Below are 27,642 nucleotides of genomic sequence, written 5' to 3'. Positions count from 1 at the left end.
GCCGCACCCCCCCCTTGGATCCTTTATATACGGAGGCAGGGGGCACCCCATAGACACACAAGTTGATCCACGTGATCATATTCTTAGCCGTGTGCGGTGCCCCCTTCCACCATAGTCCTCGATAATATTGTAGCGGTGCTTAGGCGAAGCCCTGCGACAATAGTACATCAAGATCGTCACCATGCCGTCGTGCTGACGGAACTCTTCCCCGACACTTTGCTGGATCGGAGTCCGGGGATCGTCATTGAGCTGAACGTGTGCTAGAACTCGGAGGTGCCGTAGTTTCGGTGCTTGATCGGTCAGGCCATCAACCGCGTTGTGCTAACGCTTCCGCTGTCGGTCTACAAGGTTATGTAGATCGCACTATCCCCTCGTTGCTATGCATCACCATGATCTTGCATGTGCGTAGGAAATTTTTTGAAATTACTACGTTCCCCAACAAATCCCTCACAGGATCAACCGAGGTTACCGGAGGAGTCGGCTGCGGGGTCCCATGCCCCTCAGACAAGTGCCCCATACCAAGGCCCAAGGCCACTGGTGCGTCAGAAGAGAGGACGGCGGGGGCCGCCTGCCCGAGCCCTCCTCCCGTCTCACCCGCCGGCGCAGATAGGAGTGCCGTCGTCGGAGGAGAAGCGGTCCTCCTGACCGCCGATGAGGAAGGAGGGGTCAGGGCCACCTGCCCCAGCCCCCCTCCCCCTAACGCGGTTGGAGGCGCGGGTGCCATCGTCCCGACCGGAGTGGAGGGAGCCGAGGACGCCTGCCTCGGGCTCCCTCTCCCAGCACAGGCCGACCCCCTCGGGGCCGGCGTCGCTGGCGCCAGCGGCATTGGGATAGGGAGGGGAGAAGGCGAGGCCACCTGCCCCGAACCCCCTCCCCCTCGCCCCACCTCGCACGCAGTCGCCAACACCGGAGCCACGTCCACGGGAGAAGCCAGGGCAAGAGAAACAACCTCCGGCCTCCCCTCCGCAGCTCCAACCAAAGTCCTTGCCGACCGTCCAGCAAAAGATCCAGCATCCCCCTCAAACTCCAATAGAGGGTGAGTGCGCTCAAATATATCATCAGTATCTACCCGGTCACTCCAGAGCCTGGGAGGCGCCGAGGCTGGCTCAAAAGACGCAAAATGCAGCGAAGTCATGGGCACCGATGGTGATGCTGCGGGCTCAACCCCGGTCCCATCCCCAGGCAACTAAGTAGCTGGGTGAGAACCATTAGACCCCTCTCGCGTGGGCTCATCAGTCGGTGCCCCCTTGGCTCCCGCATGGCCGTCACTCTCGTGCATGTCAACATCGTTTCCATTAACCACATCAGCAAATAGATCAGTGTCCTCAAACTCGATCTCTAGCGGGAACACCTCTCCCCTATAAGTCCAGTTGACCTTATCAGGTAAGAACTCAATATCCAGGACACTCACTAAAATCCGGGCCACCCCATGAGCACGGGTAAAAGCCATATCCACTCTTTCCGTCTTCCCAACCATAATACCCATACTAGCCACCACTCGAACATCCTGCAGAGGCTTAGATGGATCCCCTAAAAACCGCAACCAGACCTGCGTAAGCGGCTTTCCCTTAGGCTCTACCTTCTTCCACTCGTGAAACTCCAGGATACACTTAGTACCGGGAACTCTACACAAGCGAGCTCAGCAGTCTCTGCAAATCATCCAAAGTTGGGAAATCAACCTTAAAAACAATATCCTCGAGAACCACTAACTCCCATCGAAAATCCCCGGGAGCCAGCTCCTGACGCCTCCTCACAATCTGAGCCTCAGTCACCTCACCCTGGGTTGCTTTCACAATCCCGGTGGTCAAGCTCAGGGTCTCCTCCTGAACCTCTCTCGCAGCGGGGACTCAAAAAACATGAGCTCAGCACAATAGACTCCATACATAGTCAGCGACAGAGACAGGTCACGCAACAGCGGGCACTCCCCCGAGGCATGTGCAGGCTTGCCACACGACTCACACAGCTCGGCCACGCACTCAGCAATGAAGTGGCCCTTCTCACCACAACGGTAACAAAGCATTCTTTCCTTCTTACGCGCATACTTGGATGCCCTCTCGGCATCAGACCTGTCGGTAACCTCAGCCACCGTCCCAGCCTCAGGAACCTCAACTCTGGCCAAGGCATTCACCACCTCCATCGCCTGGGGAGGAAGCTCAGTGGAAGCATGGTCGGACTCCACTGCAGACGCCGCAGGATCAACTGCCCTAGGCGGAGGCGGTCGGCGATATCTCCCACGGCCCCCACCCGGACCACCACGATGGCCACGATAGCCTCCTCTCTGGCAGTGGTCCGGGCCTGAGGCCCCCTCGACAAAACCGCCTGCAGGGCCGAGAAACGGTCTCTCAGCAGACCCGTCACTCTGCCAGGCATATCCACGACCTCCACCCGTAGAGGAGGAACCTCAATGCTGTCCAACACCATATGCATCATACCCGTCATCACCCCACTGGCCTCGGGGCGGATCATTGGGCTCTCTGTTCCTAGAATTCTACCTCGTCTGCGTCGGACCCGCGCGGTTCTGAGCCGGCCTTGCGACGTAGTGTGGCGGAGGTGCGGCACGAGGCGGACCGCCCGAAGGTGTCTGCACCACCCCAAGGGCAGTACCGCCGCGGGCAACCGGAGCCACAGCAGCCACGGCCGGCGCCGGCGGCCGAAGGCCAGCACGACCCGCTGCTGACTGAGCAACGGGCGCCCCTCCCGGTGCTGGCGGCCTCAGCCCGCCCCGCCCTGCAGCAGGGGGCAGCTGCCCCGGTGGCCGGACGCCCTGGTAGCCAGCGCCTCGGCCCGGATGAGCCGGCGCAACTCCTCCCCCCGCCGGCAGCCTCTGACCGGGCGGTGCCGGGGCTCCTCGCCCAGCACCCGCCACCGGCGGCGGGGCCGCCCCACCCCTTCCTGCTGAATCGGAATTGGTTTTCATGGCAGGCGGCGGCGCTGCCCCACGGCCTGCCATCTCACAGAGCGGCCGGATCCTCCTTGCCCGACCGGCTCCAAAGACGAGGGGGCGGATGTGCTTTACTCGGCCAAGACCAAAAGATCGGAACCCGGCCGTCCCTTGCCTGCGAACCTTAGCGCGCGGCTGGGACGAAAATGGAGAAGAACGATCGATGGAATCGCATGCACGTACGTGATTAACGCTCGTGGAAACCGGACCTGCCTGGGCCTCATACCCAGCAGTCTCGGGCCCAACAGAAATTGTTGATGTTTCAGGCACAACCGGCCCACAGAAGCCCAACATGTTTTTCAAACGCTCCTGACGCGCCGCTGCAATCTGGATCGCCGGGTTCGCCGGCATGGCTGCCGCGTTCACCTCCGGCGCCGATCGAGACACTGGCCGGCGCGCCTTTTTTCCTTCTAGTAACAGTAGTCCAAGAATCCGGACGGATCAGATCGAAAATCATTAAGTTCGGGAGACTAACCTTAGGCAAGGGGCCCTTCCATGGTTGGATCGCCGTCGCCGCCGTTCTCCGATAAACCACGCGGCGGATCATCTCCTTCTTCTCACTCGCATCTAGCCCAATGCGAGCCGGATCGTCGGGGGGCAAGACCTTGTCCACTGTCGTTGCCACCTCATCTTCGTCGTAGCCGGAATGGAAGAACTCGCAGATGAGATCAGAAGGGGTCGGCGATCCCGGGGAGGTCGCCGCGACATCCCCATCTCCGTCTGCGTCCTCTTCATCGGCATCCGCTAAAGCCCAGAACCGTCCGCCCACTCTCCTCTGAACCCCGGCCGACGATGACGGCGTGGCCGTAGTCGCCCCTCGGGTCGCCCCTTGCGCCATCGTCATCTTAATAGCTGATGATATCCCCTGGAAACAAGTTTAATGCCCGAAGATGTGTTGACTATGGGATGGCACAAAATGATCTGTTGCAACAGCCAGTATGAAATTCATTGGTGCTCCTGTTACAACAGAATTTGCTCACATTTTTGCCCCTGTTTTACATGTCCATCATGAGAACCAGAAAAATTTATATTGGCTTCAGTTCCTGGGTGTTGTGACACGAGTCAGTACTTTCCGCTGACTGCTGGCTGCTGCAAACACGCATCTTGATTTTGCGCATAACAAAGCAGAAACTAGCACATGCACTGATGGTGGGCATGCAAATATAAACCAAATTACATCTCTGGCATGAAAAAGACTCTAGACATAAAACCGACTTTTTGAGCGTCCTGTAACCACCAACGATGCAGGCGTGCTCGCACTCAAAGGGCTGCAGAGTCACCTGCTCCAAGGGCTTGAACTGGTTGGCTTTGAGCTTCTCACTTCGCTGGCAAACATAGCCTTGGCGAGCAGGTCGAGTTGATACAGTTCACCTCACCAAAATACAGAAACTTCAGCTCAAACTGAAGCCTCAGATTTACATGAATATACAAGCACTGATGGTGAACAGAGCTTTCTACCTCTTGGGCATCCTGTAACCTCAACGACGCAAGCGTGGTCATGATCAAAGGGCTTGAACTGGTCGGCCTTGAGCTTCTCCACTTTGCAGGCAGATCTGCTCAAATGGTTGCGTCAGATCAAGCGCTGATGGTGAACAGAGCTTTCTTCTATATTTTACAAACAAGTTTGTTCATATATTGACCAACTGTTGTCATTTTTTTGCTATGCCAATGAATTATTACTCTTTGGGAATGTACAACGCAAACTGAAGAACATGAAAAAGGCAGAGTACCCATATGGGGCTGTATCTTTCTCCATGCAGTGCACAGCGAAGAGCGAAGAATGGTTGACTTCAGCTTAAATAATCCACAGACATATACACTTCATTTGTTACAGTAATAAACATACAAAATACCAGTACATCACATCAGTACAATACATACGTCCAGCCAAGACCCCTTTAGAGTTAAAAATAATGATATGGAGCGAACATACAAATAATATTTAGATACAAACAATTCGCTTGCCGTCGAGTTGGGCACTTCATGGTGCACCGTCTTGAGTTTTCTCCATCATGTGAGCCCACCTTACAGCCACTTGCACATAAACGATGTCGTACATCATATCAACAAACTGGAAGAAGGCAGCCCTCCATGTTCTCTTCATCAACATGGTGCAGAACACTATCCACAAACCCACAACAAATCCAATGCTCATGGCAAGATAAATAGATGGCATATGATCTATATCTTCGAGGCCACTTTGCTCTGCATCATGTGTTGAGCAGTTCCTGCCGACAGGATCTCCACAAAGACCAGGGTTACCGATGTAGATATACATCTGGTTATCAAGAGCTTGTAGCTGTTGTCCGGATGGTATTGCACCGGACAGATTGTTGTATGACAAGTTCAAGTGGCTCAAATAAGTTAAAGCTGACAAACTTGATGGTATTGCACCAGAAAACTCATTGTAGGATAAGTCGAGTGAGTCCAACTGCCTTAAATCACCAATTTTGTTTGGGCTTGCTCCCGTGAATTGGTTGTTTGACAAGTTCAGATTGGTAAGCCGAATGAGTAAAGTTATCTCCTCTGGAACCTGTCCTGCCAAACTATTACTTGACAAATCAAGAACTACCAATAGCTGGTAGATTGCAAAGGTGTAGTCACGCTTTTGGTCCTTTGTGATTACTGGGATGCTCTCTTCATATAATGAAGACCGTGAAGGGAAGTGAGACTCTTAGGAATATGACCATTGAACATATTTGATCTCACTCTTAATATTTTCAAGTGTGGCATTTTTTGTTGGAAATATGTTCTAGAGGCAATAACAAATTAGTTATTATTATATTTCCTTGTTCATGATAATCGTTTATTGTCCATGCTATAATTGTATTGATAGGAAACTCAGATACATGTGTGGATACATAGACAACACCATGTCCCTAGTAAGCCTCTAGTTGACTAGCTCGTTGATCAATAGATGGTTACGGTTTCCTGACCATGGACATTGGATGTCGTTGATAACGAGATCACATCATTAGGAGAATCATGTGATGGACAAGACCCAATCCTAAGCCTAGCACAAAGATCGTGTAGTTCGTATGCTAAAGCTTTTCTAATATCAAGTATCATTTCCTTAGACCATGAGATTGTGCAACTTCCGGATACCGTAGGAATGCTTTGGGTGTACCAAACGTCACAACGTAACTGAGTGGCTATAAAGGTACACTACGGGTATCTCCAAAAGTGTTTGTTGGGTTGGCACGAATCGAGACTGGGATTTGTCACTCCGTGTGACGGAGAGGTATCTCTGGGCCCACTCGGTAGGACATCATCATATGCGCAATGTGACCAAGGAGTTGATCACGGGATGATGTGTTACGGAACGAGTAAAGAGACTTGCCAGTAACGAGATTGAACAAGGTATCGGATACCGACGATCGAATCTCGGGCAAGTACAACACCGCTAGACAAAGGGAATTGTATACGGGATTGATTGAATCCTCGACATCGTGGTTCATCCGATGAGATCATCGTGGAACATGTGGGAGCCAACATGGGTATCCAGATCCCGCTGTTGGTTATTGGCCTGAGAGTTGTCTCGGTCATGTCTGCATGGTTCCCGAACCCGTAGGGTCTACACACTTAAGGTTCGGTGACGCTAGAGTTGTTATGGGAAATAGTATGTGGTTACCGAAGGTTGTTCGGAGTCCCGGATGAGATCCCGGACATGACGAGGAGCTCCGGAATGGTCCGGAGGAGAAGATCGGTATATTGGACGAAGGGTATTGGAGTTCGGAAATGTTCCGGGGGTACCAGGTGATGACCAGCGTGTCCGAAATGGGTTTCGGAGGCCCCGACAAGCGTTGGGGGGCCTTATGGGCCAAGGGGAGAGGGAACATCAGCCCACTAAGGGGCTGAGCGCCCCTCCCACCCCATCTCACGTAACCAGGAGAGGTGGGGGTGCCACCCCTAGGGCAGCCGCCCCTCCCAGCTTGGGGGGCAAGTTTCCTAGGGGGTGGGGGCGCCCAAACCCATCTAGGGTTTCCCCTGTGGCCGCCGCCCCTCCCCTAGGGAACCCTATGGCGCCTCCCCCTCCTCCCTTCCCCCTATATATAGTGAGGGAGAGAGAGGGCAGCCGCACCCAAGTTCTGGCGCAGCCCTCCCCCTCTCCCAAGTCCTCCTCATCTCCCGCGGTGCTTGGCGAAGCCCTGCAGGATTGCCACGCTCCTCCTTCACCACCACGCCGTCGTGCTGCTGCTGGACGGTGTCTTCCCCAACCTCTCCTTCTCCCCTTGCTGGATCAAGGCGTGGGAGACGTCACCGGGCTGCATGTGTGTTGAACGCGGAGGTGCCGTCCGTTCGGCACTAGGATCATCGGTGATTTGGATCACGACGAGTACGACTCCATCAACCCCGTTCACTTGAACGCTTCCGCTTAGCAATCTACAAGGGTATGTAGATGCACTCTCCTTCCCTTCGTTGCTAGATTACTCCATAGATTGATCTTGGTAATGCGTAGAAAATTTTGAATTTCTGCTACGATCGCCAACAGTGGCATCATGAGCTAGGTCTATGCGTAGTTTCTATGCACGAGTAGAACACAAAGTAGTTGTGGGCGTCGATTTTGTCAATTTACTTGCCGTTACTAGTCTTATCTTGATTCGGCGGCATTGTGGGATGAAGCGGCCCGGACCAACCTTACACGTACGCTTACGTGAGACCGGTTCCACCGACTGACATGCACTAGTTGCATAAGGTGGCTGGCGGGTGTCTGTCTCTCCCACTTTAGTCGGATCGGATTCGATGAACAGGGTCCTTATGAAGGGTAAATAGAAATTGGCAATTCACGTTGTGTTTTTGGCGTAGGTAAGAAACGTTCTTGCTATCAACCTATAGCAGCCACGTAGAAACTTGCAACAACAATTAGAGGACGTCTAACTTGTTTTTGCAGCAAGTGTTTTGTGATGTGATATGGCCAAAGGATGTGATGAATGATATATGTGATGTATGAGATGATCATGTTCTTGTAATAGGAATCACGACTTGCATGTCGATGAATATGACAACCGGCAGGAGCCATAGGAGTTGTCTTAATTTATTTATGACCTGCGTGTCAACATAAACGTCATGTAATTACTTTACTTTATTGCTAACCGTTAGCTGTAGTAGTAGAAGTAATAGTTGGCGAGACAACTTCATGAAGACACGATGATGGAGATCATGATGATGGAGATCATGGTGTCATGCCGGTGACGATGATGATCATGGAGCCCCGAAGATGGAGATCAAAAGGAGCAAAGTGATGATGGCCATATCATGTCACTATTTGATTGCATGTGATGTTTATCATGTTTTACATCTTATTTGCTTAGAACGACGGTAGCTTAATAAGATGATCCCTCACTAAAATTTCAAGAAAAGTGTTCTCCCTAACTATGCACCGTTGCGAAGGTTCGTCGTTTCGAAGCACCACGTGATGATCGGGTGTGATAGATTCTTACGTTCGAAAACAACGGGTGTTGACGAGCCTAGCATGTACAGACATGGCCTCGGAACACATGCGAAACACTTAGGTTAACTTGACGAGCCTAGCATGTACAGACATGGCCTCGGAACACGGAGGACCGAAAGGTCGAACATGAGTCGTATAGAAGATGCGATCAACATGAGATGTTCACCGATGATGACTAGTCCGTCTCACGTGATGATCGGACACGGCCTAGTTGATTCGGATCATGTATCACTTAGATGACTAGAGGGATGTCTATCTAAGTGGGAGTTCATGAAATAATCAGATGAACTCAATTATCATGAACATAGTCAAAAGGACTTTGCAAATTATGTCGTAGCTTACGCTTTAGTTCTACTATTTTAGATACGTTCCTAGAGAAAATTTAGTTGAAAGTTGATAGTAGCAATTATGCGGACTGGGTCCATATAGTAGGATTGTCCTCATTGCTGCGCAGAAGGATTATGTCCTTAATGCACCGCTCAGTGAGCTGAACCTCGAACGTCGGTTATGGATGTTGCGAACATCTGACATACATGTTTTGATGACTACATGATAGTTCAGTGTGTAATGCTAAATGGTTTAGAATTGAGGCACCAAAGACGTTTTTGAAACATCGCAGAACATATGAGATATTCCAAGGACTAAAATTGGGATTTCAGGATAGTGCCCGCGTCAAGAGGTATGAGACCTCTGACAAGTTTCCTAAGCCTGCAAACTAAGGAGAAAAGCTCAATCGTTGAGCACGTGCTCAGATTGTATGAGTGCTACAATCGCTTGAATCGAGTGGGAGTTAATCTTCCAGATGAGATAGTGATGGTTCTCCAAAGTCACTATCACCAAGCTACTGGAGCTTCGTGATGAACTATAACATATCAGGGATAGATATGATCCTTGAGCTATTCGCGACACCGCGAAATTAGAAATCAAATAGGAGCATCAATTGTTGATGGTTAGTAAAACCACTAGTTTCAAGAAGGGCAAGGGCAAGAAAGGGATACTTCATGAAACAACAAATCAGTTGCTGCTCTAGTGAAGAAACCCAAAGTTGAACCCAAGCCCGAGACTAAGTGCTTCTGTAATAAGGGGAACGGTCACTGAAGCAGAACCACCCTAGATACTTGGTAGATGAGAAGGCTGACAAGGTTGACAGAAGTATGTATTGGACATATATTAAATGTGTACTTTACTAGTACTCCTAGTAGCAGCAGGGTATTAGATACCGGTTCAATTGCTAAGTGTTAGTAACTCGAAACAAAAGGGTACAAAATAAACGGAGACTAGCCAAAGGTGAGACGACGATAGGTGTTGGAAGAGTTTCCAAGGTTGATGTGATCAAACATGGCACGCTCCGTCTGCCATCGGGATTGGTGTTTGCGTTGAGCATAGACATGATTGGATTATGTTTATCGCAATACGATTATTCATTTAAGGAGAATAATGATTACTCTGTTTATTTGAATAATACCTTCAATGGTCTTGCACCTGAAATGAATGGTTTATTGAATCCCGATCGTAGTGATACACATGTTCATGCCAAAAGATATAAGATAGTAATGATAGTACCACATACTTGTGGCACTGCAATTTTAGTCACAATGGTATAAAACGCATGAAGAAGCTCCATGTTGATGGATCTTTGGACTCCCTTGATTTTGAATCACTTGAGACATGCAAATCATACCACATGAGCAAGATGACTGAAAGGCCTCGTTTTCAGTAAGATGGAACAAGAAAGCAACTTGTTGGAAGTAATACATCTTGATGTGTGCAGTCCAATGAGTGCTGAGGCATGTAGTGGATATTGTTATATTCTTACTTCACAGATGATTTGAGTAGATGCTAAGTATATTTACTTGATGAATCACGAGTCTGAATTATTGAAAGGTTCAAGCAATTTCAGGGTGAAGTTGAAGATCGTTGTGACAAGAGGATAAAATATCTATGATATGATCATAGAGATGAATATCTGAATTACGAGTTTGGCACAGAATTAAGACATTGTGGAAATTGTTTCACAACTAATACAGCCTGGAACACCATAGTGTGATGGTGTGTCCGAACATCATAACTGCACCCTATTTGATATGATGCATACCATGATGTCTCTTATCGGATTACGACGAAAGTTTATGGGTTAGGCATTAGAGACAACCACATTCACTTTAAATAGGGCACCACGTAATTCTGATGAGATGACACCGTATGAACTATGGTTTAGAGAAACCTAAGCTGTCATTTCTTAAAAGTTTGGGGCTGCGACGCTTATGTGAAAAAGTTTCAGGCTGATAAGCTCGAACCCAAAGCGGATAAATGCATCTTCATAGGACACCCAAAACAGTTGGGTATACCTCCTGTCTCAGATACGAAAGCAATAGGGATTGTTTCTCGAATCGGGTCCTTTCTCGAGGAAAAGTTTCTCTCGAAAGAATTGAGTGGGAGGGTGGTGGAGACTTGATGAGGTTATTGAACCGTCACTTCAACTAGTGTGTAGCAGGGCACAGGAGTTGTTCCTGTGGCACCTACGGCAATTGAAGTGGAAGCTTATGATAGTGATCATGAAACTTCGGATCAAGTCACTACCAAACCTCATAGGACGACAAGGATGCGTACTACTTCAGAGTGGCACGTAATCCTGTCTTGGAAGTCATGTTGCTAGACAACAATGAACCTACGAGCTATGGAGAAGCGATGGTGGGCCCGGATTCCGAAAATTGGCTCGAGGCCATAAAATCCGAGAGAAGATTCATGTATGAAAACAAAGTGTAGACTTTGGAAGAACTACTTGCTGGTCGTAAGGCTGTTAGGTACATGTGGATTTTAAAAGGAAGACGGACAATGATGGTAAGTATCACCATTAAGAAAGCTCGACTTGTCGTTAAGATGTTTTCCGACAAGTTCAAGGAGTTGACTACGATGAGACTTTCTCACTCGTACCATGCTAAGAGTCTGTTGGAATTAGCAGGTACTGCATTATTTATGAAATCTTGCAGATAGGATGTAAAAATATTGTTTCCTTGATGATTTTCTTGAGGAAAGGTTGTATGTGATACAACCAGAAGATTTTGTCGATCCTGAAAGATGCTAACAAGTTTGCAAAGCTCCAGCAATCCTTCTAATGACTGGAGTAAGCATCTCGGAGTTGGAATGTACACTTTGATGAGATGATCAAAGATTTTGGGTCTATACAAAGTTTATGAGAAACTTGTATTTCCAAATAAAGTGAGTGGGAGCACTACGACATTTCTGATAAGTATATGTGGATGACATATTGTTGATCCGAAATGATGTGGAATTTCTGGAAAGCATATAGGGTTATTTGAAAGGTGTTTTTCAATGGAAAACCTGGATTAAGCTACTTGAACATTGAGCATCAAGATCTATAAGGATAGATCAAAAATGCTTAATGGTACTTTCAAATGAGCACATACCTTGACATGATCTTGAAGGTGTTCAAGATGGATCAGCAAAAGAAGGAGTTCTTGCCTGAGTTGTAAGGTATGAAGTTAAGACTTAAAGCTCGACCACGGCAGGAGAAACAGGAAGGACGAAGGTCGTCCCCTATGCTTTTGTCATAGGCTCTATACGGTATGCCATGCTGAGTACCGCACCTGATGTGTGCCTTGCCACATGTCTGGCAAGAGGGTACAAAGGTGATCTAGGAGTAGATCACCGGATAGCGGTCAAAATAATCCTTAGAGGAATAACGATATGTTTCTCAGTTATGGAGGTGATAAAGAGTTCGACATAAAGAGTTACGTCGATGCAAGCTTAACACCTATCCGGATAGCTCTGAGTAGAGATACCGGATACGTATAATGGAGCAACGATTTAAAATAGCTCCAAGTAGAACAGTTATTTGAAATGGCTCCAAATATAGCGTAGAGATTTGCGAAGTACATACGGATCTGAATGTTGTAGACCCGTTGACTAAAACCTCTCTCACAAGCAACATGATCAAACCCAGAACTCATTGAGAGTTAATCACATAGTGATGTGAACTAGATTATTAACTCTAGTAAACTCTTTGGATGTTGGTCACATGGCGATGTGACCTGTGAGTGTTAATCACATGGCGATGAGAACTAGATTATTGACTCTAGTGCAAGTGGGAGACTGTTGGAAATATGCTCTAGAGGCAATACCAAATTAGTTATTATTATATTTCCTTGTTCATGATAATCGTTTATTGTCCATGCTATAATTGTATTGATAGGAAACTCACATACATGTGTGGATACATAGACAACACCATGTCCCTAGTAAGCCTCTAGTTGACTAGCTCGTTGATCAATAGATGGTTACGGTTTCCTGACCATGGACATTGGATGTCGTTGATAACGAGATCACATCATTAGGAGAATCATGTGATGGACAAGACCCAATCCTAAGCCTAGCACAAAGATCGTGTAGTTCGTATGCTAAAGCTTTTCTAATGTCAAGTATCATTTCCTTAGACCATGAGATTGTGCAACTCCCGGATACCGTAGGAATGCTTTGGTTGTACCAAACGTCACAACGTAACTGGGTGGCTATAAAGGTACACTACGGGTATCTCCGAAAGTGTCTGTTGGGTTGGCATGAATCGAGACTGGGATTTGTCACTCCGTGTGACGGAGAGGTATCTCTGGGCCCACTCGGTAGGACATCATCATATGCGCAATGTGACCAAGGAGTTGATCACGGGATGATGTGTTACGGAACGAGTAAAGAGACTTGCCAGTAACGAGATTGAACAAGGTATCAGATACCGACGATCGAATCTCGGGCAAGTACAATACCGCTGGACAAAGGGAATTGTATACGGGATTGATTGAATCCTCGACATCGTGGTTCATCCGATGAGATCATCGTGGAACATGTGGGAGCCAACATGGGTATCCAGATCCCGCTGTTGCTTATTGGCCGGAGAGTTGTCTCGGTCATGTCTACATGGTTCCCGAACCCGTAGGGTCTACACACTTAAGGTTCGGTGATGCTAGAGTTGTTATGGGAAATAGTATGTGGTTACCGAAGGTTGTTCAGAGTCCCGGATGAGATCCCGGACATGACGAGGAGCTCCGGAATGGTCCGGAGGAGAAGATCGGTATATTGGACGAAGGGTATTGGAGTCCGGAATTGTTCCGGGGGTACCAGGTGATGACCAGCGTGTCCGAAATGGGTTTCGGAGGCCCCGGCAAGCGTTGGGGGGCCTTATGGGCCAAGGGGAGAGAGCACATCAGCCCACTAAGGGGCTGAGCGCCCCTCCCACCCCATCTCACGTAACTAGGAGTGGTGGGGGCGCCACCCCTAGGGCAGCCGCCCCTCCCGGCTTGGGGGGCAAGTTTCCTAGGGGGTGGGGGCGCCCAAACCCATCTAGGGTTTCCCCTGTGGCCGCCGCCCCTCCCCTAGGGAACCCTAGGGTGCCTCCCCCTCCTCCCTTCCCCCTATATATAGTGAGGGAGAGAGAGGGCAGCCGCAACCAAGTTTTGGCGCAGCCCTCCCCCTCTCCCAAGTCCTCCTCCTCTCCCGCGGTGCTTGGCGAATCCCTGCAGGATTGCCACGCTCCTTCACCACCACGCCGTCGTGCTGCTGCTGGACGGAGTCTTCCCCAACCTCTCCTTCTCCCCTTGCTGGATCAAGGCGTGGGAGACGTCACCGTGCTACATGTGTGTTGAACGCGGAGGTGTCGTCCGTTCGGCACTAGGATCATCGGTGATTTGGATCACGACGAGTACGACTCCATCAACCCCGTTCACTTGAACGCTTCCGCTTAGCAATCTACAAGGGTATGTAGATGCACCCTCCTTCCTTTCGTTGCTAGATTACTCCATAGATTGATCTTGGTGATGCGTAGAAAATTTTGAATTTCTGCTACGATCTCCAACATTTTTTGGGGTAACCATTCTGGCAATCCTCCAAATAACCCGTTGTAAGAAAGATCAAGGAACATTAGTCCTGATGACCTTTGAAGAAATTTAGGGAATTCACCAGTGAGATCATTGTTATTCAATGCTAAGCTTAGCATGTCAGAGCCAAATCTATCTGTAGAGTTTGGAACAAGTTCCTTTTGGCACTGCATAATATCTCCTGTTAACTGGTTTCCTGGTAGGTCCAACCTTTTCAGTTTAGTCAATTGGCATATAGACGACGGGATGGTGCCTATGAATTGATTGTTTGCAAGCAACAACTCTTCGAGTAGTGGAGCATTTAACTCTGATGGCAATGACCCAGATAAAGAGTTTGAAGATAGGTTCAGTCGTACTATATTTATAGGCAACTTTGACGGTAATGAGCCATGCAATTTGTTTCCTGATGCTTGCAAGAATGAAGCTTGGGAAAATGTCACCCAAAATCAATCAGGAATAATGTCATCCAGATTTGCATTACTGAGAACAAGAACCTCAATGTTTGATTGCGATTTAAGCCATTCTGGAAAATTAGGGCCCTGTAGGCATGACCGGAATCTTGCGACTTTCAATCTAAAGGGAGGGATCCATTTTTTGCTGATAGCTAATCTCAAAGAGTTGAACGACAAGTCCAGATACTCTAGATTCAATAGGCCTGCAAAATGCTCCTCCACGAGCACACTATTTAATTTATTATGGCTGAGGTCCAAATGATATAAATTACTCAAACTTCTGGAGTGTTCTTTGAAGAGCAATTCACTGAAGTTATTATAGCTGAGGTCCAAATGCTCCAAATTACCTAAACCGGCAAAATTTTCCCTGAGAAGCACACCACTGAAGTTGTTGTTGCTGAGGGCCAAATAATTTAAGTTGCCCAAACTTGCAAAATGTTCTTTCAAGAGCACACCGTTGAAGTTATTGTAGTTGAGGTCCAAATAATTTAAGTTGCCCAAACTTGCAAAATGTTCTTTCAAGAGCACACCGTTGAAGTTATTGTAGCTCAGATTTAAAAACTCTAAGTTTCCTAACCTTGCAAAATGTTCTTTCAACAACACACTGCAGAAGTTATTATAGCTGAGGTCCAAAATCTCGAACTTTCCTAAGCTTGCAAATTGTTCTTTCAACAATACACCGCTGAAGTTATTGTGGCTGAGGTCCAAAATCTCTAATTTTCCTAAGCTTGCAAATTGTTCTTTCAACAATACACCGCTGAAGTTATTGTAGCTGAGATCCAAAATTTCTAATTTGCTTAAGTTTGCAAATCGTTCTTTCACAGTGCTGAAGTTATTGTAGTTGAGCTTCAAAGACAGTAAGTTGCCTAAACTTGTAAAATGATCTTTCAATAGCACACCATTGAAGTTATTGTAGCTGAGGTCCAAAAACTTCAAGCTACCTAAACTTGCAAAATGTTCTTTCAGTAGCATACCACTGAAGTTATTGTGGTCAAGGTACAAATTATGTAAATTGCCTAAACTTGCAAATTGTTCTTCCAACAGCATACCATTGAAGTTATTGTACGTCAGGTTCAGTGTTTTCAAATTGCTGAGTACTCCAACTCCTACTGGTAGAGGGCCAGTCAACATGTTTCTAGATGCCTCAAGAACACTGAGATTAGTCATGTTCCCAATCCAAATGGGCAGATTCCCAGTCATACCTGAATACTGCACTGACAATTCTTGCAGGGTATTCCAGGAGCACTTTGGCAATCGCTCCATGAACCCCCTAGGCTCGAACCTATGTTGTTACTGTTGAACCTCATTATTCTCAGATTGCACAGATTTTCTGAATTTTTTGGTGCCAGACCCACAAGATCGTTCCCACTAAAGTCTATGACTTGAAGGGACGTCATGTTTGCCAAATCAGTAGGAATGGACCCTTCCAAGCTGGAATATCTTAGGTGAAGCTCCTTAAGGCCTGTGAGATTCCAAAACCACGCATTCTTGAGTGAAGCATGGAAGGTGTTATCAGACATATCAAGGACTTCGAGATGTGTGAGGTTGGAAAGTGATATACTAGCAGACAAGGTACCATTGAGTCCACAATAGAACAAGCGAAGCACTTTAAGAGAAGGAAGCATGTTAACCCTCTGAAACCAATCCCCCGCAGAGCTAAGATCCACAATGCTCATATCAAGATGACCCAACAAAGAGAGACGTGACACCCATGCAAGATCCACTGTGAAGGCCTATTCCCATAATAATAATGATAATTCTGACTGACATCAAGATATTGCAACTTTGAGAGATTGCCAAGTTGAGAAGGTATTCTCCCACCGAATCCTGCCGACGAGAGGTTGAGATACCTTAGGTTCTTGAGAGAAGACAAGAAGACATGGATGCTTGTGCCGTTGAAGTCATTGCAGCTCAGATCAAGATACCTCAGGTGTTGTAAAGTAGCCAAAGAAGAGCTCATCTCGCCTGCTGACAAGCTCAATGATCTCCTCCTGTTTGGGTAGTTGTGGCCGCCCATGTAATAGATGTAGTCGTACATGTAGTAGCCATGTCGTACATGGTGTAATTGTACATGTCGATGTTGCGGAGGTTGAGCTTGATGAGATGGCCCGTTATGTTGCTGCACTGGACCCCCTTCCATTGGCAACAATCCTCACCCTGCCATGACGAGAGATGGCCAGCAGGGTCCAGGAGGCTTGCCTTTGAATGACAGAAGCACATCTCGCTCGCTGCCGATGCAGGCTCTTGATACACTCGCTTGGCCATCGGAAGTGGATGCTGCTTGGAAGACCAATAGGCATAGCAGCAGCGCAGTTCCTCGGATGAGGAGCGCAAGCTTAGGCATATTGGTCGGAAATGGCGGATGGAAAGGAGAATGGATGACAGAGCAGCTTATCTCTATCCCGGTTCCACCACAAACGCAGTATAGGAGTAAGGTCTACAACCCACGTCTTGGGGTCTTGTCATGCATACTTTTCCTATACTCAAGGTGTGGCTAGAATTTGTTGATTCGGACAACCCACCATGCACAGCACGGCAGAAGTTGGAGTTGTAATCTGTATCCAGCATTCGCTCAATAACACACATTGTGTGTCAGGTCTAGCATTAAGATCTAGAGATCAGTTATTTTAGTGTTGGCAAATTATAAGGCTCCCGGTCCGGATGGGTTCCCGGCTGAGTTCTACAAAAAGTGCTGGCATATTATTAAGGGGGATTTACTACCGATGTTTCATTATTTATTCTCTGGACAGCTTCATTTATTTCACTTGAATTTTCGAACTATTACATTGCTCCCGAAGAAAACGGATGCTGTGAGGATTGAGCAGTTCAGACCGATCTGCCTCCTCAATGTTAGTTTCAAAATATTCACCAAGGTCGGGACTAATAGGCTCACACAGATTGCGCAGTCTGTGGTGCAGCAATCTCAAACTGCTTTCATGCCGGACAGGAACATCCTTGAAGGGGTGGTTGTTCTTCATGAAACGCTTCATGAAATCCATTCTAAAAAATTAGATGGAGTAATTTTTAAGGTGGATTTCGAAAAAGCGTACGATAAGGTTAAGTGGCCATTCCTCCAACAGGCACTGCGTATGAAAGGTTTTGATGAAGCCTGGCGCCGACAGGTCGAGTCCTTTACGCAAAAAGGGAGTGTAGGAATTAAAGTGAATGACGACATAGGTCATTACTTCCAGACACATAAAGGCCTAAGACAAGGAGATCCGATGTCCCCTATGCTGTTTAACATTGTGGTGGATATGTTAGCAATTTTGATAGGAAGGCTAAGGAGAATGGTCAAGTGGGTGGGTTGGTACCTCATCTTGTTGAGGGAGGTGTTTCCATCCTTCAGTACGCCGATGATACAATCATCTTTATGGAGCATGATTTGGCCAAGGCGAGAAATATGAAGCTAGTGTTATGCCTATTTGAACAATTGACCGGGTTAAAGATTAACTTTCATAAGAGCGAGTTGTTCTGCTTTGGTAGAGCCAAAGACGACCAGGAGTCTTACAGGCAATTGTTTGGGTGCGAGTTGGGGAGTTTACCCTTCTCTTACCTTGGTATTCCGATTCACCATCGTAGGCTTACAAACAGAGAATGGAAGTGCATCGAGGATCGATTTGAGAAAAAACTGAGCTGTTGGAAGCGTAAGCTCATGTCATACGGAGGCTGCTTGATATTGATCAATTCGGTGCTCACGAGTATGCCTATGTTTCTCTTATCTTTCTTTGAGGTCCCAGTTGGTGTTAGGAAACGACTGGACTTCTATCGGTCGCGTTTCTTTTGGCAGGGTGATGAACTTAAAAGAAAATACCGACTTGCTAAATGGGACATCATCTGTAGACCGAAAGACCAAGGGGGTCTTGGTATTGAAAATCTTGAAGTTAAGAACAGATGCCTTCTTAGTAAGTGGTTGTGGAAGCTGTCTTTCGGGACTGAGGCCATGTGGGCGTAGATCCTCCGCAACAAGTATCTCCAGACTAAAACATTGTCCTAGGTCGCAGTCAAGCCGACTGATTCGCCTTTCTGAAAAGGACTAATGAAATTCAAACAATCTATGTTCAATAGGACGAGATTTGTTATTAGAAACGGTACAAGTACACGTTTCTGGGAGGATACTTGGCTTGGTGAATCACCTTTAGCCATTCAATATCCGTCTTTATATCGGATTGCTCAACGACACGAGGTGTTCGTGGCAACGGTATTCCAATCTATCCCCCTTAATATTCAGTTTAGACGGTCGCTAGCGGGCAATCGTTGGGAAGAATGGCTCCATCTAGTTAGGAGACTGATGTAGGTTTAACTTTCTCACCAACCCGATATATTGCGCTGGAAGTTGACTAGCTCTGGAGTATTTACAGTTAAATTAATGTATATTGATGTTATTAATTCGAATGCTATTCCAACTTCCAAGTATGTTTGGGCTGTCAAAGTTCCTTTAAAAATTAAAGTGTTTATGTGGTTTGTCCATAAACAAGTTATTTTAACAAAGGACAACTTGATTAAACGCAATTGGACAGGACCTACTAGGTGTAGTTTCTGTGATCGGGATGAGACGATTAAGCATCTATTCTTTGATTGCCCGTTGGCCAAAGTTCTTCGGCGGACGGTCCATATTGCTTTTAATATTATTCCACCGACTTCGGTCAATGCTTTATTTGGGACATGGCTTAATGGGGTTGAGCCTGCATTAGCAAGACATATTCGGGTTGGAGTTTGCGCTTTGTTATGGACTATCTGGAATTGCAGAAATGATTTGGTTTTTAACAGAACATCACGGATTCATTTTTTGCAGGTTATTTTCCGAGCTACGGCACTGATCCGTTCGTGGTCGCTACTCACTCTGATGGAGGCCAGGGAGCATTTGGTTACTGGATCTATTCGTTGGGAGATGGTAGCTCGGGATATCTTCAACCGGTTTGGATGGCGGTCATGTAATAGGATAGGCAATTAGTTTCCCTATCTATTTTTAGCCAGCCTCTGTGTGAGCTGCATTTATCCTTTGCTTTTGTCTGGCCGGAGACTGTGGAACCTTGTTGACACTTTTTGTTATTTGGTTAATAAGATGGCCGTATGCATCGTTCTGATGCAGAGGCCGGGGAGATCCCCTTTTCGAAAAAAAATTAAAAAAAATTTTTAGTGTTGGCAACCCCTCCGTCTACCTGAAATACACAAATTTAGATGCATAAATACTCAGCAATCAGCAAAACGAATCAAAAGGGCAGTATTTCAAAAAATTCATCAGAATTTTACCAACCACTCCCATTGTATGGTGTACAAGCAAAGCTAGTCCACGTCTTGGTCTTTCTCATGTTGTATGCATACTTCTCTAATACTGAAGTTTTCTTTTTTGCGGGGACTCTAATGCTACTGAAGTTAACCATGCGAAAACCTATAACGCTCTGGACAGTCTACCATGCAGAGCAATTGAACAAGCAAATACGCAGCAGTGCAGATAGTGTGGAGAGTGTTAGGATTAATTAACAAGTGTTAATTATGTACTAGTATAATAGCAGAGAGAAGCAGCGCATTCGCAGTCGACGTCATGGTCTTGCACTGCTTGCATACTTTTCTTCTAGTCAAGTCAAGTTATGGCCGAATGATTTGGACAATCGACCGCGCCGAGCACGGCACGGCAGGCTAGCACGTCCACTGGTGAGGCACAGATCATAGCAATTTTCTCCTTAGTAATCCAGCAACGAGTCTAAATTGATCTGAATATTCCACGAAATAGAAAGCGAACCTGCGGGGAAAGTGGACGATGAGGCGCTTGAGATAGTCGGTGTCGAGGAGGGCCGCGACGGAGGGGTTGCGGCGGCGTGCATGATGTTCAAACAGATTACTGTAACCCCATTTCATGTTCAGCTCAAACCAAGTTTAACGTAAACCGAACAATTCTCTTACAGGCCACAAGCGGCTACCTGCAGACTTGCTTTGAGTTTGATAGGTGAGATGTTCTTTTCCTTTTCCTTTTCCTTTGTTTTGTTCTTGCAGAACGGTGTACAAGCGGCTACCTGTAGACTTGATTGTTGAACTCTGAGTAGCATATTTCTCTTTACAGAAGTCTGAATTAACATGAAAATATATTGTTAGCACAGTACGTCACTATGACAGTATAAATTATGAGAGATGACTCTAAATTTGTATTTTGATGCCCAGTAATACGTGGAGAATCGTCTACCTTTCAGTTCAGTTTCATTGTTGGAACATCTCTTGAGTCTCTTGCTCAGCAAGGGGCTTTTTTTTGTAAATATAAGATGTTCACAAATAAGAGATGTTTTAACATTTTTAGTGTGTTCACTCATTTCAGATGGAGTAACATTTTCTGCTCAAATCAAGTTTAACATAATTGCTGTAAAACAGCAGGAATTGTCTCGCAAAAACCCCCTTACACTTGGGCCACCCATTACTACTACTGCTACTAGTACATCTGAGCAAGCAGATGGCAGAAACAACACAGCCACTTCTTTTGCTTCTTCTCAACTTCACTTTTGCTTCTTGGGCATCCTGTAACCACCGACGACACAGGCGTGGTCGCGCTCGAAGGGCTCCAGGGTGACCTGCTCCGAGGGCTTGAACTGGTCGGCCTTGAGCTTCTCCACTTCGCTGGCAAACACCGCCTCGGCAGCCTGGGTGGAGTCGATACAGTTGGCCTGATTCAAAGCAAAGAGCAATGTCAGCTCAAATGGCAACTTCTAAAAGTTACAAGGCAAGTGTTTCTTCGAGATGGCATGAAACTGATAGTACCTTGATGGAAATGACGAAGTGGCCGCCATTCTTTAAGAAGTATGATGCGTTAAGGGCTAAGATTCTAGCCTGTGGGACAGAAGATGCAATGACAAGGCTCAGAAGTGCTCAATCACAAATAGTAACAAGTCACCCACATCATGCTTCAATATTCGATCTGAGGCTTTCTTATTGATAAAAGTATTCCAGCTGAAATTTGAGTACCAAGTATATCCCTTCAATGCGAGAATGAATTCAAAATCAAGCCTCAACATGGGTTTAATATTGTGTGCAAAGAAGAAAGCGAAGCAAAGAGATCAGATTATAAGACAACACAATGTTATCAAAGATCAAACTGGAAATAGTAACCGGACCAGCGAACTTAAAAGCAGAAAGAGAAGTGTAGTTCGTCGGCAGCCTGGGTGGAGTCGATACAGTTTGCCTGGCCAAAGGAAAGAGCAACGTCAGCACAAATGGAAATTTTAGATTTTCTAAGGCATGCTCCAAGTATGACACTGAGTGGTACCTTGATGGAAATGACGAAGTGGCCGCCATTCTTCAAGAAGTATGATGCGTTAAGGGCTAAGATTCTAGCCTGTGGGAAAGAAGATGCAATGACAAGATATAGAAATGCGCAACCACAATATTAACAAGTCACCCACATCATGCTGCAATATTCAAGCTGAGGGTTTTGACTGAAACGGTATTCAAACTTCAGGAAGAGCTAGCATTATAATTTCCGTCTTGCTGTGAACATATACTATGGGCTAATAACAACTTGAAGGAAAATTGGAGAGCGTTCCTTCAGTTTCCAATGCTCAAAACACAACAGCAAATAGTTCTGGAATGCAGACAGAAACCAGTCAAAAGAACATAAATACAAACCAGGAGCTACAAATCTACAAATCTTCTATAGTTTTCTTCACATCGGCAGCAAACATGAGAACTATAAAGTATAAACTGCTGAGCACAGCGAGTCATCATCAGGAATAAAGATAGCCTAAGAGCTCACAAAGTACATGCATCAGTTTCTCACAGGAGTTAACACAAGCTCTATGATGGATCAACACAGATTCTCCAAAGTTCACTGGCAAAGCTGGACCAGCAAAGCACTGGGAGAAGGGAACAAGAATTCATCAATAAAGTAGTTGAAGCCAGGTTGCGGAGCTGGCGAAGCAGACGAGGAGCAGAGGAGGAAAGGTGGGAAGATGCGGAGCTTCGGTGATGTGCAGATGGAAGGCTGGCAAAGGAGACGAGGAGCAGAGGAGGAAGGCTAGCTGGTCCACAGGAGAGAAGCTTCTCTGCTTTTATCTACCCAACAACCAGCTGCCTTCTTCTGTTCAGTTCGCCGAGTCTTGAGATCCAACCACCTTCCTTTGACAGCAAGCTGAGTCTTGAATTTGAAAAAGATTAAGATTTATGCTCCTCATCACACTTTTCTCTAAAATGATTAATGGATCATCAGTTCATCACACGCTTTGGCATAAGATTGTTTCAGAACTATGAAGAAGAGTATCAGAGAGTAAGTCAGTGAAACAGAGAAGAAATGCCGTCTATCAAGAGGCATGCTAAATTACCATCGATCTTAATATCAATCACAAATAGAGCTACCCCACTGTACGCTGAGCTTTTGCTTTGCTCGCTACAGCAGAGAAGTGCATGCATGGTCGAGTTGATACAGTTTGCCTCGTCAAAGTAAAGAAATGTCAGCTCAAATGGCAACTTCTTAAGACTAACGTGAATAAGGCTACCAACAGGTGGTGAACAAAGCTTTCTACCTTTTGCCTCTTCAGAGATCTTACAAACAAAGTGTGTCTGTTCACATGTTATAGGGCTGTAGGGGAAAAGAAGGGACGCCACACTGTACCCAAAACAAATCAGCCCCTGTGGTGAAGAGGATGAACAAACAGTTGGAGCCGTGTGCGTAATAAAGGAAGCTTTGCCAGAACCGAGATTTGGTTCTTTAGGAGCAGATGGTTTCGAGGAAACAGCCGAGAACGAAAACCTCCAAACGCAGGTAGCACTTTAAAGCATGTACTGTTCATATGTTCCGTGCGTGTTTGCGTGTGCTGTAATGTTTTAGAGAATCAATTTGGGAAGTCATTTATATGCCAAAGGGTTTTTTGTACCAGCTATTGGTATTTTGGATGTGTGATAATGGTACCAGAAGCTAAGTTCCTCCACGCTTTGATCTCAGGAAGTTAGTGAGTTCTACTGTGATCGGTCTTATTAATACTATGTAAGTGTGACGATGCATAATCCGCTTTCTGCATGACTAGTAAAAGCAGAGCACCTCTCTGTCAAGCTGATTCGGGACGGAGCTGATTCAAGGCATTGGTGTTCGTTCGATCTATACACTTTGGGAGTGTCTAGTGGTCCCTGATTTATGTCCATGTGCCATGTCAATGTCACCAGAATGACCGAAACTCAAGCAGTCTGTTGGTCATGGATGGTGCTTTGCTGAAACAGAGTCCTTACCTTGTATCTGATTTTGCTTGTCTGTTTGCGAAACAGGGAGCGCCTACTTCAGCATTGTGTTTTAATTCCATATGAAATGAAGCTGCGCACACATTTTTTTCGTTCTTTTTCATTTGCAGGCTCGTGCTTTTTTGGATGTTTTAAGTGTGTGAGTTTGCATGAAACCAAAGACCAGAATGTCTGCCGCAGTTCATCCTATTTTCCCCTGGAAGCGGTGGTTTTGATATTAACAACTGAAGTTTTTCCCCTAGAAACAAGTTTAATAGCTGAAGATTACAGACGTTAGTGTTGACTATGGGATACGACGCGCTTTGTGACTTCTCATAATTTGTTTCTTTATTCTAAATGTCCATCATGCATACCAGTGAATTTTATGCTACATACACTTGTTATTCTGTACTGGCTTCAGTTCCTGGGCGCAAAAAATTCTGATTTTCCTGAATGAAACAGTCTGTAGACATAAAAACGTACACTTATTTTCTTCTTAATTTCACTTTTACCTTCTGGGCATCCTGTAACCACCAAAGATGCAGGCGCGGTCGCACTCGATGCAGTGGCGGAGCTACAAAAGGTTGATTGGACGGGCCAAAGAGAAAATGCAGTTTCTAGGGTGGACAAAAACTCTATTTTTCGTAATATCAAACTCCCTATATAAATTTTCTTCACTAAATTTGTCCAGTCCTCCTCCGAGGGCTTTGAGTCTACCACTGCATATCAGATGTGGGAGCACCTTCGCCATCGCTATGAGTCTACAGGGGATGCCATGTATCTCTCTGTTGTTCCTCAAGAGCAACAACTACAACAGGGAGATGCTACTGTGGATGATTTCTACAAGGAGATGTCGGCAGTGTGGCGCCAATTGGACTCTCTGGGAGCTGATGTTCGTCGCAGATGTCAATGTTGTGTGCGGCAACAAGCTAAGCTGGAGGTTCGTCGTCTCTACGACTTCCTCACTCGCCTCCGGACGGAGTTCGAGCAGAGTCGTGCTCAGCTATTGACACGCCATCCTCGGCTCTCTACTCTGGAGGCCCTTGCTGAGGTGCGATCTGAGGAGGTGCGTCTACAGAGCACGGGCTTATTGCCATCCTATTCAGCAGTCCTGGCTGCCCGCGTTCTACCACCGCTGCCTCGTGTGCCCTCTTCTACACAGGTGGCAGCAACCTCCACTAGTGCTTTCTGCAACTACTGCAAGCAGGATGGTCAGATGATCACGGAGTGCATCAAGAGGAGGAAACAGGGTCGCCAAGGTGGCCGTCCTCAAAAGGACTCGGGAGGCTCCTCTAATTCTCGCGAGGGCTCCTTCGAGAAGGTTCACCAGGAGATGCTCACCTTGCTGCGCCGCCTTACTGCTTCTGCACCATCCTTAGGTTCTGCTAGTTCTGCTGGCAAGACGTCTGGTCCACCACCGCACTCTTCGTGAGGTACATCTTTGCCCTGGATTCTTGATTCCTAGGCCTCCTTCCACATGACACCACACAGAGATCACCTATGTGCTGTCAATTCTGTGCCTTCTCCACTTACGGTTCAGACTGCAGATGGCACTTCTCTTCGTGTTGCCCCAAGAGGGACTCTTTCCACATCTTCTTTTCATGTCCCTATTGTTTCTCATGTTCCTAAACTGACTATGCAATTTCTATCTGCTGGTCAACTTACTGACTTGGGTTGTCGTGTTATTCTGGATTCTAACTCTTGTTGTGTTCAAGATTGTCGTACGGGGACTTTGGTTGGGATCGGTCCTCGGCGCCATGACTCTCAGCGCCTTTGTGAGCTCGATTGGCTGTGCCTTCCTTCCGCTGCGTCCTCTAGCCAGTCGGACATCACCACCCCTTTTGCTTCAGCTGCCACCTCCACCACATCCTTCGCTCAGTGGCATCATCGATTGGGTCACATTTGTGGCTCCCGCTTGTCTTCTTTGGTTAGGAGTGGTGTTCTAGGGTCTGTATGTGGTGATAGTTCACTAACTTGTACGGGCTGTAAGCTTGGCAAGCAGATACAACTCCCCTATCCCTCTAGTAATTCTGTTTCTCAACGACCTTTTGAACTTGTTCACTCTGATGTATGGGGTCCTGCCCCCTTTGTTTCGAAAGGGGGTCACAAATATTATATAATTTTCATTGATGATTTTTCTCGCCACACTTGGATCTACTTTATGTCATCTCGTAGTCAAGTGCTTTAAATTTACAAGTCGTTTGCTACCATGGTTCGCACTCAGTATGATTCCTCTGTTTGAGTTTTTCGTGCTGATTCGGCTGGCGAGTACCTATCTCGTGCACTTCGTGGTTTCCTTACTGAACAGGGTACCCTTCCTCAGTATTCTTGTCCTGGTGCTGATGCTCAAAATGGGGTGGCTGGACGCAAACATCGTCACGTCCTTGAGACTGCTCGGGCTCTTCTTTTATCTTCTGTTGTTCCCCCGCACTTTTGGGCTGAGGCTGTCTCTACCGCTGTTTATCTCGTTAATATTCAGCCTTCTGTTGCTCTTCAGGGAGGGATACCAGTTGATCATCTAGGTGATGGTCCAGCTGATTATAGTGGTCTATGCCTGTTTGGTTGTGCCTGTTTTGTTCTTCTCCACCCTCATGAACGCACCAAATTGACTGCTCAATCTGTTGAATGTGTTTTCCTTGGCTAGAGTTTGGAGCACAAAGGTTACCGTTGTTGGGACCCTATTGCTAGGAGACTGAGAATCTCCAAAGATGTCACTTTTGATGAGTCTCTCTCCTTCTACCCTCGTCATTCTTCTACTGCCACCACTGAGTCGTTAGTCGAGCCTCTCTCTTTTTTGACTCTACCTGATTCTTCACCGTCACCTGGTAGGTCCACTCCTAGCCTTTCACCTGTGTCTGCTCATGAGCTTCAGCTTACACAGGATGAGGTTTCTATTCCTAACACTCCTACCCGGGTTGAGCCATCCACTCTCTCTCCTTTTCCTTTTACCTACTCCCGTCGTGCTCAGCACCCTTCTCCCTCTGATGCGCCACCTTCCACTTCCCCTCTCTCTCTCTCCGCTTCATTTTGTCTACTCCCGTCGTGCTCAACACCCTTCTCCCTCGGATGCGCCCACTTCCACTTCCACTCCTTCCCTGTTGGGTCCTATTCCTTCAGAACCACCTACCCTCCTGCACCTCGGTATAATCTGCGTGATCGCCACGCTCTCCATCCTCCTGCGTACTATGTTGCTACTGCTACCACTCTTGTTGAGTCGTCTACATATCATGAGGCTGCTACTCATTCTGAATGGCAGCATGCTATGGCAGAGGAGATTCATGCTCTTGAGCGCACATGCACTTGGGACCTTTTACCCCTGCCTACACACTGGTAGAAAAAGGGCCTATAGTCCCGGTTCGTAAGGGCCTTTAGTCCCGGTTCCTGAACCGGGACTAAAGTGTCGGTACTAATACCTCCCCCCTTTAGTCCCGGTTCAATCCAGAACCGGGACTAAAGGCCCTCCACGTGGGCAGTGCGCAGAGCCCAGTCAGGAGACCCTTTGGTCCCGACTGGTGGCACCAACCGGGACCAATAGGCATCCACGCGTCAGCACTTCTGTGGTTGGGGTTTTTGTTTTTTTTTGAAAGGGGGGGGGGTTGGGGGTTTTGGGGGGTTAATTTAGGTGTTTCATATATTGTGTTAGCTAGCTATAATTACTAGAGAGAAGTGTCCTCTCTTATGTCCGTGCTTGGTCGACGCTACGTACTATACATACGTATAGAG

The 27,642-nt window shown here is 46.8% G+C and overlaps 1 protein-coding gene and 2 pseudogenes across 1 annotated transcript; 1 reads left to right on the top strand and 2 right to left on the bottom strand.

Annotated features, from left to right (window-relative positions):
* Positions 1–590: 590 nt before the first annotated feature.
* Positions 591–3,779, bottom strand: LOC147966840 (uncharacterized; annotated as a pseudogene).
* A 198-nt stretch (positions 3,780–3,977) lies between these two features.
* LOC147966839 (receptor-like protein EIX2) lies at positions 3,978–16,995 on the bottom strand (annotated as a pseudogene).
* Positions 16,996–24,694: 7,699 nt separating this feature from the next.
* LOC147966838 (uncharacterized) lies at positions 24,695–25,351 on the top strand. The gene has a single exon (XM_087530971.1). It carries the CDS (start codon positions 24,695–24,697, stop codon positions 25,349–25,351), a length of 657 nt encoding a protein of 218 aa, XP_087387097.1.
* Positions 25,352–27,642: the final 2,291 nt, after the last annotated feature.

Source organism: Triticum urartu, chromosome 6A, assembly GCF_056163025.1.
Source record: "Triticum urartu cultivar PI428250 chromosome 6A, HENAU_Tu73, whole genome shotgun sequence".
Taxonomy (NCBI): domain Eukaryota; kingdom Viridiplantae; phylum Streptophyta; class Magnoliopsida; order Poales; family Poaceae; genus Triticum; species Triticum urartu.
Note: the sequence above shows the minus strand (reverse complement) of the source record. Positions and strands in the feature narration are given on the sequence as shown.